The sequence below is a fragment of the Larus michahellis genome, chromosome 2, assembly GCF_964199755.1.
Source record: "Larus michahellis chromosome 2, bLarMic1.1, whole genome shotgun sequence".
Classification (NCBI taxonomy): domain Eukaryota; kingdom Metazoa; phylum Chordata; class Aves; order Charadriiformes; family Laridae; genus Larus; species Larus michahellis.
Genome location: NC_133897.1, coordinates 31,309,891 through 31,325,331, shown reverse-complemented (window position 1 = coordinate 31,325,331; position 15,441 = coordinate 31,309,891). Strand labels below are relative to the sequence as shown.

General features: G+C 41.2%; 1 protein-coding gene across 3 annotated transcripts in view; it reads right to left on the bottom strand.

Annotated features, from left to right (window-relative positions):
* Positions 1–270: 270 nt before the first annotated feature.
* SCIN (scinderin) overlaps positions 271–15,441 on the bottom strand; it is a 76,023-nt gene continuing 60,852 nt past the window's right edge. For all 3 annotated transcript variants that reach the window (XM_074574769.1, XM_074574770.1, XM_074574768.1), the window contains 11 exons: positions 13,740–13,872; positions 11,922–12,010; positions 11,495–11,710; positions 10,172–10,293; positions 9,897–9,987; positions 7,264–7,434; positions 6,755–6,932; positions 6,148–6,269; positions 4,323–4,400; positions 2,938–2,998; positions 271–1,983 (listed from right to left, as the gene is read on the bottom strand). In XM_074574769.1, the coding sequence (XP_074430870.1) occupies positions 1,850–1,983; positions 2,938–2,998; positions 4,323–4,400; positions 6,148–6,269; positions 6,755–6,932; positions 7,264–7,434; positions 9,897–9,987; positions 10,172–10,293; positions 11,495–11,710; positions 11,922–12,010; positions 13,740–13,872 (1,395 nt within the window). In that variant the 3' untranslated portion in view covers positions 271–1,849. The remainder of the gene's footprint in view (positions 1,984–2,937; positions 2,999–4,322; positions 4,401–6,147; positions 6,270–6,754; positions 6,933–7,263; positions 7,435–9,896; positions 9,988–10,171; positions 10,294–11,494; positions 11,711–11,921; positions 12,011–13,739; positions 13,873–15,441) is intronic.

The window sequence follows — 15,441 nt, the reverse complement described above, 5'->3', positions numbered from 1 at the left end:
CGACAATGGTAGTTGTTCTTAAAGATGAAATCATAAGCTAATAAGCACCCAGTTCTTCAGTTTTCACTTAGGTTTGCAACTTTAAGGTTGTTGGGAAGAGTTAGCTCTCCTTTGGGTAAAATGGCACCAAAGTAATAAAAAACCCCAGTCTTCTCATTGCATTGTCCATCTGAAAAGGAAGGTATGCCGTGGGTCTTTTAGGACGTTTTGCTAGACATCAGTGGAAGCACTGAGCAACGGTATGTCAGAGAGAGGAAGATCAGCTCGGCATACAGACTACTGGTTTTTGTAATTTTATTTTAAATGAAATTGCATTCAGATACAGCCCAGATATATTAGCAGAGATTTAAACAAATGTTTAAAGCTAACAGACTCCCGTAATTAATCTCTTAGCTTCACAGTTCTTTTGTCATTGATATGGATTATGAGCTCAGACTAAGTTCACTCTTTTGCATTACTCAGATTCAAAATTGCAAACGTGTTAAAAAAATACAAAAATGTCTAAAATTTCGCTTTCCAACCTAACTTCTAAGAATAATGGAACAGTCGAAACGCCTTCATTAAAAAGCCATGTTGAGATGAATTACAGCTGTACAAATTGTGTTTTAAAACAAGCATTATAGGATAATTGTTCAAAGCAGCGCTGAAGATTTGAAGCAGATTTTCCCACTGCCCTTACGTAGACTTTTCTGGCTAAGCTACAAATAAAAAACACTTTCAAAATGTACTCTTATATTCACCAGAGTAAAAAAAATCCCAAATAACTATGTCTGAGAGAAAAGAGAAGGCCATATTCTACAGTGCGTACTCACACTCCCAAATTCCCAGGATGTGGAATGCTACTGATACAAGGGGTTTCCTTGCGCTTGACGTACTTGATATTTGACTAAGACCTGCATAGAAAATGAGTAGAAACACGTCCTGCAGCTGACAAGGTGAGCAGTCCACATGCTGGAAAAGAATTGAGTACCGCTGAGTAAAGCAACCGAGACAAAGCATGGCTTAAGTGCCATGTGGTTAAGGCAGAGTTAAGTATTTTTGAAGCTGTTACTTTTCTGCTTCCACTTAAAAGCACTAGTGCACTAGAATGTGTCTAAGAGCTTTGGTTAAAAAGACCTGGAGCTGGAGGCTGGTTCACAGAGATAAATCTAAAGAAATCCGTTACAATGAGCTAGACAGTCCCTCAAAAAAAACCATTATCAACTTGATATTCTTAAAACTCTACAGTCCTAAGCTCCAAATGTATGTACTAAGAAGACAAACAAACATGTTAAGCACAGCTTTCTCAAAATACCCATCCCTTACTTGCCCCCTGCAAGACACAGATCCCACTCTGCATCAGGGATCATCTGAAACTGTACGTGAGTGAGTGCGGCAATATTTTGGCCTAGTAAGTAAATCATATCCTGTCCTACCCTCGCAACAGATGTAAAATTAGTCCTTTACCAGGTCAAATTCTGCACAGTATTATGCTGACCTTAATCTAAAGGAATTTCTTTGGCATTAGTTTGGATTTTTAATTGAATGCAGAATTGGCCCATTTTAATACATTAAAATAAACTGATGCACAGCTTCTGTTTGAAGAATCAATAGATTAAGCGAAGTATTGGCAGCGCTTCCCATATTTACTACATGAAAAGGCCCGCTCACCCTATTTGACCAGTTTATGATTATCATTTATCCTTTCCAGTGCTAAGAATTTCTAGGTTATTCTCAAAAATATATCAAACCTTGGGAAACTGTAACAACAGATGCATCATATTGTTGCATAAGCTTATGCTTAAAAATACTAGGAAGTAGCTGGGCTCTGATCATTCTTTGGCTTGAAGCTGAAGCCTCCTTGGATTGATCAGTTCTTCCATTTGTTGGCGTCCCAAGCCAGGAACCAGCCTGTGAATGTCAGGGGTTCGTGCCCCTGCTTCACAATTACAATGGGGGTCCCCTTATCTCTGCCGGAAGGATCCGTTTCAATATAGCGTTTGGCTGAAACCAGAAAGGAAATAAAACATGTAATATATTAGTTCATTCCTTTGGTATAAAAAATACATTAAAAGCCCCAGTGAAAGAGCCCAGGGCTACTATAATACAGTATTCAATTAAATTATTTCAAAGGCAATGAAATGATCAGGTAGTTGCTGATTTCTCCCAGCTGCCAGTGAAAGAATTTTCCACGAGGTTAAAAGAGAGGGATTGTTTCTCTCATCAGTTCATTCCACACAGCTGGGTTTGGCTCTTGAACAGGAGGAAGCATTTGCTGGTGCTGTGCAAAGGGACAAGCTTCATTCCCATTTTTCCCATGTAAAAGACAGTATAGTTGCCCTTGACACCACAATGTGACATCAGTACACATCGGAAATGCAGCTAGGTAAAATCCTAGCTGATCTAGGGCTACTCCTGCAAGCATTTTTAGCAAAAGCTTTGTCAGAACGGCTCAGCTATGTGAACTCACACCAGAGATTACGTGAATTTTCAAGAAGGTGCACTCCATGTAAGTTGTCTTGTTTTGTTCTGCAATTGGAATTTCCTCCTCCAAATTTAACTCAGTGAAGGGTGTCAGTGTAAGGACTTGAGGATTTCTTGGCATTCCTTTGACTATATACATTAGCGTGGGGTGCAGCTCAGAAGGTATCTCCTTTTAAATTCCACCTCCTTTGAGTGCAGTTTTTTTTCACAGAGCTCTCCTATATGCTCCTTAAAAAGCTCTGCAGCCTGGTTGAATAATTTTACTCTTCATAAATTTAGAGATAAGAAAGATACAATGAGCTTTAAATCACATTTAAAGGAGAAAAAAATCTTCAGGATTAAATCCCTGATAAGTTCAACAACCCTTTTAGACACTGTAAACATAACTAGATTTCTTCTACATCATCTTTTTTACTTCTTTAATTACTGTTGACGCTATTCCTCTTAGAATTCTGCCAAATCGATTTGATTTACCAGATTTAATGGATTCCCGTCGCTCAGTTTCATTAGCTTCCTTCCCAATCCAGACAAAAACCTGCAAACAGAGGTGAGAAAGATTTAGCTCCCATGTTTTTATAAGGATGTTGTGTACAGCAGGTGAAATACAAAATAGTTAATTCCACTAGGAGAAAGAATACACACTATGAAAAGACTGCAGACATGCACAGCTCTCTCAAACCAGAACTGATGATTTTTATTTTTTCCCTTGCAAGAGACTGTAGCTCTATCCTCTGAAATCTCACCGCTCTCGTGACGCTGGGAGGCCAAACCTTTACGCGCTCTGATGAAAGGAAGTCGAATTACCTTTTGAATGGATCTCTTTTACAAGTTACCGTGGAAGTTGCTCTTTAGGTGCAGGTAAAGACACTGATCAGGAGCTGTCTCCACTTTGAGCTCTGCGTGTGCATCAACACTTGTGCCCTGTGACTGATGCTACCCAGGGTAATGGCTGGAGAAGCCACTGAATAACCCAATATCCAGAGCCTTGATCTGCAATCCCCACTATTTATTTTCTCTCAAGGATCTTTTTGGAAACCAGTTACATTTCCCAAGGCTTCTTTCCTTCTTACCTGAGTCCATATGTCACAACCACTTTCCACCCAGCCTTTCCACCCACCTTCCCCCATCACTCCTTCCCACACAGACCTTGGACGTTCCTTTTCATTTCCAAAAACCTCAGCCTTCTTTCCTTTAGAGTTAGGCTGAAGAAGGCAAGTAAAACATGTGACCTGTGGCCTCCTCCCCCTTTCCCTCCAAGGGAAGAGGAAGGGTAGAGAGATATTCTGTGAGAAACAGATGCACCCTCCACACCTGCAGTAAGTTTGCCTGTCATCCAAAAAGCTTTCAACGTTTTCAGTTTTCGGTGAACCTGGGAAAATGACGGAGGTTGTTTCTGTCACCCTCCACCCAGTTCTTCTGAAAAAATATCTGTGTATGAGTCTAGTATTTGTCCTCTTCTCTAGGAAGAATTTTTATGGGTGCTGCTGTTACATGGATTTTGTGGCTTCTGAATACCTTTTATGGAATAAATGTTTGGGGTTTTTTTAATTAATAAATTTTAGTGATAAATTCAAGAACATTATTGAGAGCCTTTCAGAACGCTGCTGGGGCTTTTATCGTGCAACCTCCATTGGTTTTAATGGGAAGTGCCTGCTGTTGTCTCACATTATGCTTGGAAATTCAATCATGTAGCACACCATATAGCTCAAAAAATATAGCTCCCTCTGGTATAATTTAATGAAAACAAAACCTCTTCCATTCTCACAAAGATGATTTTTCCCTCCCATCTTATGATCTAAGTGATTTAGAATAAATTATTTTTGTTACCACAAAAAGCAGTGGTCAAGTACACAGCTTACCTGTTCCCAAGCATCCAGCAACATGACATCATCTTCAGCCAAATCATCCTGAGTGAATTCTCCCGGGACCTCCTCAATCTAAAAAAGGGATATTATGTTATTTTCTTTTTTTTTTTTTAGTTTTTTCATCAATTATTTCTTAAGATATTCTGATTTTGGACAGACCAAATATGTTTTAAAAAGAGACAAGTCTAGAAGGTGGTGTGCAATTCTTTTTGCTCCTAAAGGATCACGGTCCAAACTGATTTGATGAATGTGTCAAGGGTCTTTCACTAAAGGAAACAAATCACATGTCCTATAAAATCAGCTCTCAGTTTGTCAGAATTGCTAGGACATCCTCAGGAGAGGCAGAGGCTTACATTGTAATTGTGACTATTGTAAGTTGGGACCGAGGTCTGCCAGAAGAAAGGCACAGGGAAATTTCGAGAGAGCACGTTGTACCAAGCAAGCTAAATCGAGCAGCTGATATCAGCTGATATATCCACACAGGTTACACTCATTGATAAGGAAAAGAAACTGCTTTGGTTTGCAGTGGGTGAGCTCAGTGATGAAATACACACCCAAGCAAGCTTTCCAGTCACCTGACAATGGGACGTTACAGTTGACGAAGCCATTGAGGATTAGTCCCCAAAGGAAAGGCAGACTGCTTGCTTCTTCCAAGGATGTGCAGGCAGATAGGAAAGGATATCAGATAATCTTATTGTCTACGAGAAGGAGAGGTAATAAGGTATATGGTGGTCAGCCCTCTACTTTTATAGGACTATCAAGGGTTTGGCTAAGCTTGGTCATGTAAGAGTGCTAAAGGAGTGCTAAGCAGACATTGCAAAAGATACTCCTTTCCCCACCCTTTGTTATGGTGGCCAGAAGGTCAGAGTGATCTGACCCACTTCTTCTGGTGAGCTCTAACAGTGGTGATTCTGTTACTAGAGAAATGCTACAGATAAGAGGGGATTTCACAGAATTTGGAGGGAATTTAAAACAAAAACCAAACAAGTGCATAGCTCCCAGCAGACTATTATGGGAGAGGCTGGTTCCTATAACTGTATTTCACAGCAGTGTTTTAGAAGCTTGTTAGAAGAATACCCTTTACTTCTCTCATAGGATTTTAAAGTCCTTATTAAAGGATCTTATTTGTTTTATCTGTCTCCAAATGAGCGGGCTGTGCCTCAAGGAGACTGCAGAGATGGTAGCCAACTATGTCCCCTACCTAAAAATTAGTGCGCCCTTGCCAAACGGTGACACAGTGTTGCCCTCCCAGAAAACAGTAAGTAATTAAGCCTGAATCACAGGCTTAATACCCAGTGCACAGGTCTGGGTATTTCTGCTAAGGAAATAAGTCTTCCTACCTCCTTGAGCACGAGCCAATACCTTAGAGGCATAATTACATGTCTTAAATCTCTATGGAAAATTTCAGGCTGATAGGGATTTTTGGCAAGGGACATTTCTTTTCCTCACCACCCCTATCAAACACGAAAGGGGCAAGGCACTGACCTGCGCTTTCTCAGCAAAATGATAGCAGTCTGGCAATGCTCTGCAAGAACACAATTGCTTTTGACTGGGCAAACGCCTTATCTTTTTGCATCTGCAAGCCTCTAGTCCCAGGCTGGAGCAGGCTCTGCGTGTAAACTTCTGCAGTATTAATTCTTCTGTCCATCTTTTGCATTTGGAATTATATAAAGCACCAAACCTCAGCTCTCTAGCTCTCGCCAAGCACGGCTAACTAAGCCAGATCCCCAAATTCACTTAACGTCTGCTGATTCCCAAGGCAAAATATACCAGAAACTATATAATTAAACAGAGGGGAAAGTATCCCTCATATACTCACAATAAATCTGCCAGTCTTATTAGAACAACCATACAGGCGAGGGGGATGGTCTTCAGCCTTTGTCAAGAGTTGTGATGAAGTCTGATATTTTTTTTTACCTCCAAGCGCTTTCCAGAATTCCTCTGAAATACACAATATATAATTTATTCACCAGTGGATTTAACATTTGATGTTTTAGCTTGTTAGATACTGTTTCAAGAATCCCCAAACAATATCTTCTTTGCTGTCTCAAAGATGGGTGCGTTTTCTTACAGTTCTTCCCGCAGCTTGTCAAAATAACAATAAAGATATCACTTGCAGACTTAGACAGGGCGATGCACTGTCCTTCCCCCCTCCTAGGCACTCATGATAAAGAAAGGACCGCATTCTTCTGCAGCTCCTGCTACTGACTCGTCCTACAGACTTGCAGGGCATCGCACTGCGTGTGTATCAGCCAGTTCTGGATAGATCTCCATGGTAAAATGTCACCTTGGATTTTCAAAGAGAGAGAGTGAGCATATGCATCTGCCTACAACATATATGATCACGAAACCCCCGCAGGCTGTGTTTCCATGCAGTGCTGTGTGTTCTCAGTTGCCTATTAGCAACCACATGGCTTCATACTAACCTGGTTCCTGGCCTTCATTAATCTTAGCAGTCTGGCACTTAAGAACACTGGCAATGTATTGAGCCCCTTGTTCCTCTTCTTTGTTTGCTCCTTTTCCTACCCAGGTGTAGCCAGAGTTGTTTGGCAGTTTCAGAACAAAGACATCATTGGAGTTCAGTGACATTGCATCAACATCAACCTAGATCGAGAAAGAAATTGTATTATTCTTCGTATTTGCAAATAATGTGGTCACTATTTTGCATTTGGCAGTAGGAAAGACTATCTCATGTGGGTTGCTGACTTCTCGTCTGTTCTTTGTCAGGTGACAGTGTTCGCTATGCATTTTGTTAGAGTCTGAAACATGGTTGTAGCCAGTTATGGCATATTCCCTTTGATTTATTAGATGGGTTGGTCACCTAGAGCAGTGATTTGATTTGGAGTTCTGTGTTCCTACCACACGTGACTATGCAAAAAGATTAGTTGGAGAGGCTCGTGGCAGCTATGGCATGTTCCATAGCAGGTGACCTTACCTCTGCAATCCTGGTAATGGCTGCTAGGTTCCTGCGGACTTGGAAGAGTCGCGTGGATGGAGCAGGTTTCTGACCTTCCTTCTTGGATGTCCCATCCTTGTAGACAATAAGTGGTTTGTTTTTGAACAAGCTCAGTAAATGTGCAGGCTCTTTGCCTTGGCTGACTCGGATCTGTACGTACGTAAAGAAATGCAATAAAGGAAACAAAAGGAAAGAGGTAGTTATTTTTGGTCTTTGTTGAATAGCATAGGGGAAGTTAGCCAATAATGTTAAGTATGTTAGCAAGAAAGAGAAGTGGCAAGCTGAGAGGATCTAAAAATATAGTTCCAGACACATTGAAGTTAGAGCATTTGTGAGGTTTTTTTGTCAATCATGCTGACACAAAGACAAGACTCAAACTTCTAACATAACGTTTAGCTGATTAAAATGGCTGCTATTTACTGTAATGAGAAAATTAGTCTTTTTCAAAAGAACTGTCATTTCATAGAGTTTTATAGAGTGACTTAATTCCCCTGAAAAACTATCTTGGAAGTTTAGGTGCCCTGTGTTTAAGCAGAAGAGAATAGTTATTCATCCTGTTCATTATTTCTATGTGTATTTTATCTGCAAGAAGCTGAAAAAGATGAGCGTAAATCTACCTTGCAGAGGGTAACATGGATGACAAAAATTAACTTCCATTACAGATGCAAAAAATGTTATTGCAATCTCAGAAAAACACTGAGCTATGAAGAACTACTATTTTTAGGTTAACACACGATGAAAGTTATTTGCATACAACTGTTTATTCTTCCTTTATAACAACACCACATGCCAAGGCAGAAGGCTGTGAATCCCGGCCTTTCACTCCCGGAAAGAAAGGGGGAAAAAAAAGGGACTGAGGCATGCTGTGTAGCCAGCAGAGGATGAGAAGTGGGGAGCCCCAGCCCTTTGGCCCTGCCCGGTGAGGCTGGGGGCAGCGAGGAGCCGGGGCCCAGGAGGGGCGGCTGCAGCCGGGCAGCCCAGGGTGGCCAGCAGTGGTCGGTCTGGGGCCCGTGCTTTTGCTTGTCTCACCGCTGGATAGACTGGTACAGTCGCCTGATAAGGATACCCTAGGACACGCATACTTGTAGGAGCCAAACTGCGTCAGGGTTTTACAAATACCAAAAAAACCCCAAAACCAAATCCACAAAAAAAACAAACGCGGAAAAAAACCCCACCACAACCTGCTGAGGGAAACATATTCCTGCAAAACAAATAGAGGAACCACTTTTTAATAGTCATTTGTACTGTAGTGCCATCTAGTGCCCACAAAATAGTACATTTAAACCTTTCAAATAACGCTAATACAAACGTTAAGCACAGGTAATATATTTTAGGTAGCTACATGCATACAAATGTACACATATATATGTCTGTGTGTATATATACATACATATATATACACATATATATGTGCTAAAAGTACTTTTAAGTATCATGTCCGTCACAGTAAGATGGATCACCTTCAGCTTTAATAAAAAAGCTTGTAAAGCACATTGTTATTGCAGTTGTCAGTAGTAACATTATTATTACTTCAATGTTAGTATTGGCTTTAGGTACGACGCAAGACCATATTGTGCTGAACTTGGTCCAAATATAGAACAGGTGTTAGGAATATTTCAAGGAGTAATGACCTAATCCTTCCTTAATATGATTTCAATCATAAATCATAACTGATTAATAGCTGAAAGTGTGGTCTGCCATCTGAATTAACTGTACCTTCGTGGGTGGGGGAAGCCCTTTACTTTCGTAATTAAGGAATGGGAAGCACGGAATTATCTCCCGCTGCCTAGAAAAATCTCTGCCTGTCCCTAGTCATCCTCCAGCTTTAGCCTTTCTGTGAAAAGAAGAGACCTCTCACCTCTCCACCTACCCACCACTCCTCAGTAATGATGAAAGGAGAGCACACACCCTAGTCATGCTAGGACCGGCTTATCTCCTCACACCTTTTAGCTGCCAATGTCCTGCGCCTTGCCTTGCACATCCCATTTCTGCAAGTGAGGATGTGCATCCTGCTGTCACGGAGCTGCAAGCACTACGCGATGGGAAAACCCAGGTTATGTTCCTCACTAAGGCAAGGACAAGCCAGACCCTGTGGCCCACAGTTCCAGCAGGCTCTCCCGTTCTGGCTGTTGTGTGGCCTTCATGTCTCCCAGGTTTGGCCCTCTAAACGTAAGGTGTCTTGTCTGGGCTAAACATCACAGCTTCCTCTGTAATCAAAAAGAGACAGGGGGGCTCACACAGGGCTATCGCCCTGTCAGACACCTGCTTCAGAGTGAGTTGCCCTGGAAGGATCTTATCTTTCGGCCTCCGCTGACCCGAGTCTGTAAGGCTAGGCAGGACTAAAACCTAATTTTTAGGTGGTGAAATTCAGAGGAAAGAAAAGGCAGTTTTAGGTTGTCTTATATCTGTGTTCTTTTGGACATCTGCATTCAGGAAGGACGATTCAAATGGGAAATCTCTGGTAACTTTAAAAGGAGCCCATGGTGCTTGGCTCGATACGGACCATGTGCATTTGATATTCCCAGTCTTCAAATGCTACCTCCTCCTTTCAGCTCTCATTGACATTTGCATATATTGCATGCTCTGTTGAATTTTATCAGAAAGACACTAACCTGCACGGCCTGATCGTTCAATAACCGATCCAGCTGAACAGTCAGAAATGCAGACGCAGTCAGTTCATCTTTTGTAGTATGGGCTCCCTGCCTGAGGAAGACAAGGAGAAAGACAATGGTTAAGTCCAGTTTCAAAATGATCCAGAGCTTACACTGCATGACAAAGGCACAGTAAACAACCTTGCATTTACATGTGGTTCTACTCAAAAGGACATAACATCAGCATAAAATAATAGCCACATGCTGGAGGTCTGTGCAAAGCCGACCACATATACCATGTGTAGATGATCTGCCCTTTAGGGTAGGTGTAGAGGATAATGTAGCAGTCACCACCGTAGAACTGTCCGTACGTCTCGGGTTCCACAGGAACTCTGCCGCTGCTTTCCACACGCCAGATCTGGAAAAACAGAGAAATCACTGGATAATGTTGAACTTCATCCTGACACTCCTCAAGAAACAATTTACTGTGTCATCCCTTGAGTGACCATTGTTTCTGTTCCCAAGTGTTGTGGAATAAAACTAGGAAGGATTCTTTATGAAGTAGATAGATACACCCTGCGCCTACTGAATGAATGAATAACGACCATCAACAAGCCATTCCAGTACACTTTTCTTTGTCTTGATGCTTTAATGACACATGCTCACTTCATAATGCTATGTTGAACTTACTTTCTTAACATCTTAAGATGACGATACGACATGAATGGCACAACATTATGATTCATCATAGAACTATCATATCATTTGGGAGAGGCACACTGCAGTCAGATAACACACTGTTAGGCAGATTTCTTCCTATTTGATTCACTACAGCCCAGTTCAGTTAACAACTGCTCCCCAAAAACATGTTGCTAAAATTATACAGCAAAAAATGCTTCGGATCTAAGCTGCTTTGTCACAAGCCTATGGACTATGGACCGTCCCAAGTATGAGGTTAGAAACCCAGAAAATACACCAGTGAGACTGTAGGTATTTATCCCTCCTTTGTCTTCCAGAATCACAACTTGCAGACCTGCATTCAACAGGCTGTGTCGGTACAATGCCAGACCAGCCCTGTGTAGTCCAAAGATTTTCCTGCAGTGGGATATGGATATATCTAGAAAGACTGTACAGTTAGTCATCTTTTTCTCCTCAAATCCAGGCTACCTGGGAGATACACTCGGGACAAAAAAGGTTCCTCTAGAAAGCAGACTGGCTACATACATAAAGACACAGAATTAATTCCTGACTCCAAGGGCAGGTTTTTCCATTCCAGATTTCAAGCTGATGTGAAGCTTTTCTTTAGGCTAAGGAGCATATTTAAAGTATATCTTTAAAAGGTACTGTGTAAAAGGGGTAATTTTTCAGCTGTTTGATTTCTACTGGTGACTGGTACAACATAAGCACCAAAAAACCACGACACAGCATACAGCTGACAAAGAGATTCACTTTCCACTTCAAAGTACCTTTTCCAGTGGTAAAAGTAACGCTGCCACTAACGTAGTATTACTCTACACAGCAGTTTAAATTGCAAAACATAGAGTAGCAGCTTATCCTGTTACAAGTGACAGAAAAGAATTAGGTAGGTGGGATACAATCCATTAAAATACAAAAATTACCTCTACTTTCCCTGAACCATCATCTACCATGTTATGCTGGGCAGCCATTTGTGGAGACTCATGTAACTTGGTAGCATCAAATTCAATCTGCTCAATTTTAGCCACTCTCTCTGTGACATATACTTTGCCGAAGCCATCACTTTGATCTTTATCCTTCCAGTCTTTGAAAAATTGTTTGAAAATTGGCGTTTCACCTCCTTCGGGAAGGACTTGAATCTGAAATGAAACAAGCCACCACATGAGGTGGTAGGAAAAGAAAACTGATAAAGTTATTAAAATAAAAACTTTTCTCAATTATTTCTTAGTGAGACATTGCCCTTATTGTCTTATAAGCCCTTAATTTTTTAAAATTTTTTTTGCTGATTCAAAAACAAAGCCCTTAACAGAACTAATGTTCTCCTGGTATCATCTTATAAATAGACCACACCTGTGTGTTGGCAGGATAATTCATCTGCTGAATGAATTGTTCAGCATTCTTCATGGCAGCTTTTCTCTCTTGTGGGTTAGCATCTTTGCCTGGTTAAAACAGAAGGATAACAATACATGGGAAAGGGCAATGAGCTCACAGAGCCTGCAAAAACAAGATGTCCTTGAGCCAGGTTCTCCTCAACATTGGTCTTGCCTCAGCCTTGAACAAACACAAATGCTGGACATAGCATGAGCAATAAGGTGCACACAGAGTTGAGGGGAGGGGAGGGGAGGAAGAAAAAAGGGGACATTGATTTTTGCTTAGTATGTGCATTTCTATCAAAAAATGCTGTTCATAATATCTGCTTGGTTCAAGGTACAAGAAGCACCCTGGCTCTTTTCTCTGAATCTTCTCTTACTGGGCTGGTAAATAAAACTGTTGTCCAGAACTGCCTTCACTTCTTCAAGCAGTGTCACAGTCCGAGTAAAAGAAATTCCCATTTCATCTGGCTGGGCTGTGGAATTTACCACCACCCTTCCCCACCCACTGCTCCTTGTTCAGCAGTGCTCAGTGTTCGACATCTCTGAAAGTCTCTGTGGGATGATATTGGATGTCAGGTCTCTGTCCCAGCTGGCTGCAAATGACTATACTCCAAACACCTCTTAGTCTAATAAGATGCTCTGATAAGCTATTCATTGTATTCCGTTTTGAATGAGACTATTAACGAAGTAATTCACACTCAGCTTAGTGGTCTGAACATTTCCAGCAGAGATGATAACTGCAGCCTCCCATTGCAAGGGTGACACTCACAGATTAATGGGGTTTTTTTCCACACACTATTGTTACCAACAGTAGGAAAGTCAGGATGCACAGAGGAGCACATAGGACCACATTCAAAGGGCCTAAATAGTATTTTATTTGTTTTATACCTGATCCTGTTGGCTTGATTCTGCTAGGAGCTGGCAGGTAGAGAATGAAAACCAGGAATCAGGGGGTCAGGTAGACCTAGACCTTAGGCAATCTGAGCACAGTGCTCCCAAAAATGCTCTCTTTTAACGGATTTTTCCCTACCCGCAAATTAAGTTTTCAAGCAAAATGCTTACAATGCTTCCCAGACTGACTTCAGCAGTTTGACAACTGCACTGATTAATTGTTTGCTATTGCACATGGTAAAAAGAAATGCAAATGCCACAGAATAATTAATACACTGCCTCAGACAAGAAAGCACTCAGCACTGGATGCAATGGCAGCAGAACAATCCAGCTACAAGGTGTCCAGGCCTAATTCCCCAGTAGTAATATTCCCCTGGGAAATGTTCAGTCAAAGCAATTGCAGACACTCCTGCAAGCACTGATGATACCACAGAGAAGTATTCACAAAAAAAAAAAAAAGAAGTGCCAAAGTATTTGTGATCTTATGCTTTTAGTTGATGCCTGGCTCACTCACCTTTCAGTTTCATGCTTCTGTGGAGTAATGTATGGAAATATAATATCTACCCATTATCAAACCTCCAGAGTCCGGATTTTGTCCCAGAAGACAGTGATTTGATGTCAATATACAAAACTTGTAGGATTCTTTGTGTTTGCTCTATAATTGCGTTTAAGCACCCAGGCTTACAGATGCCTCAAAAATAGACAGGGTCCATAGACAGGACTTGGTCTTGAGGCCTTTACTCACATGAGCAATCCTTGTCCATTGACCGCACCAAGGAAGATCTGTCTGCAGGGTTCTGTGTCCAGACAGCATTAAATTCTCACTAGTGTCCCAAGGGTGTTGTGTGAACTCCTTAGATATGTCTGTGTAGCTTCTGCATTTGCAACAGAAGTGATCTCTTACCTTTCCACACAAAGATCTTCCTTGCAGCACCGTTGTCCAAAATGAAGCACTCCTCAGACAAAAGCATAGCCATGGAGAAGGGGTTTTCCTCTGCTACCACAGACACCTTCATGGATCCACTTGCATCTGACACCTAAGAAAGCAATCATTTCAAATTTAGATCAACTCTGCCTTTTATAACCAAATTCATTTCTGCTCCCAATATTACTAAAAAAGTCAGTCGCCATTCCTATATAAACGGCTGTATAAAACTTGCGTGCTGCTGGAAAGTAAGGTAGGCTAACGATTACTTTTTTTGTTTCATTTCATTTAACATCCAATAGAGGGAGATGTAGTGTTAATTTTAGTGAGGTTTTTGGACGCCTGTCTCACAACTTCTTAAAATAAATCCATTTCTCTTCCACTTTCAATTCAACTGCTCATGCACTGAACACCTCACAGTTAAAAAAATCTGTATTTTCTTCAGCCCCTCCTATACAGTCAGCCGAACTGGCGGAGTCCCTAGGTGTCATCTTCTGCTACCAAGCAACCCCCACTGAAGCCAAAGGTATACATATATGCTGAACAAGAGCATTTGAAATTATAATAAAATAGTCCTACACTTAGATTAACAAGTGAAATACCTACATTTGTAACCTACAGTTCTTTAATTGGAAACTGTAATATAAGACCTATTGGAAAATCTCTTATGTAACCTCTACCACCACTGTACGTTCATGGAGACCTTTAAAACCTTTTAAAATCCACTCCTGCATGGCTGAAGAGACCAGTTATTACTACTGAAAATAAGTTATTCCTATTGTAATAACTTTTCTGGCAATCTTTATTTCCTTTCACAATTAAATATTAATTTTAAATACACCATTATATCTTATATTGTGTATTATGGAAGCAGAAGATGGAAATCACCACTGCATACAACAAATACAAATCAACCATTATACCTATTGTGAAGCCTCACCGTAGACCTGTCTCTTGACTTTGACACTCGCCATTATATTGCAGCAATTTAAGTTTAGCTAACAGAGCTCTGGTAGTAGAACCCATGTACTTAGAGGAATTTATTAGATATCCACAGAATTTTCTGAGAGTTCTTAGGATTCCAAAACTCACTGGAAGCACTTTTCTCTTCTCTAGTATTGTCTTACTACAATGGTCCTGATCATACCCGCAGGCCCTCTTTTTCTTTTTTTCTTCTTTTTTCCCCCCCTCCCCCCTGAACTACTGCTGTAAAGATCATAGAATCATAGAATCTTCATGGTTGGAAGGGACCTTTGAGATCACCGAGTCCAACCATATGCACACAAAAAAACCCCCTACAATCTCTGTCACTAGAGCATGCCCTGAAGTGCCAAATCTAGACGTTTCTTAAACACCTCTAGGGATGGTGACTCAACGACCTCCCTGGGCAGGCTGTTCCAGGGCCTGACCACTCTTTCAGTAAAGTCATTCTTCCTAATATCTAATCTAAACCTCCCCTGCCGCAGGGGATTAATATGTGCACAATTTTTTGTCAAGAATAGAATGATTAATGGGAACTGAACACAGCACATAGACAACAAGGACTAAATATGGCCTTTTAGCAGGGATCTCACATAGGCTTCTTGTAAACCCCAGCCACACGTGCGGGCAGGGGAAGGATCACGTAACAGGCAGGGAGAGGGGTGGCTCCATCCTGCTGTGGTCTGTGGGATGCAGGAGC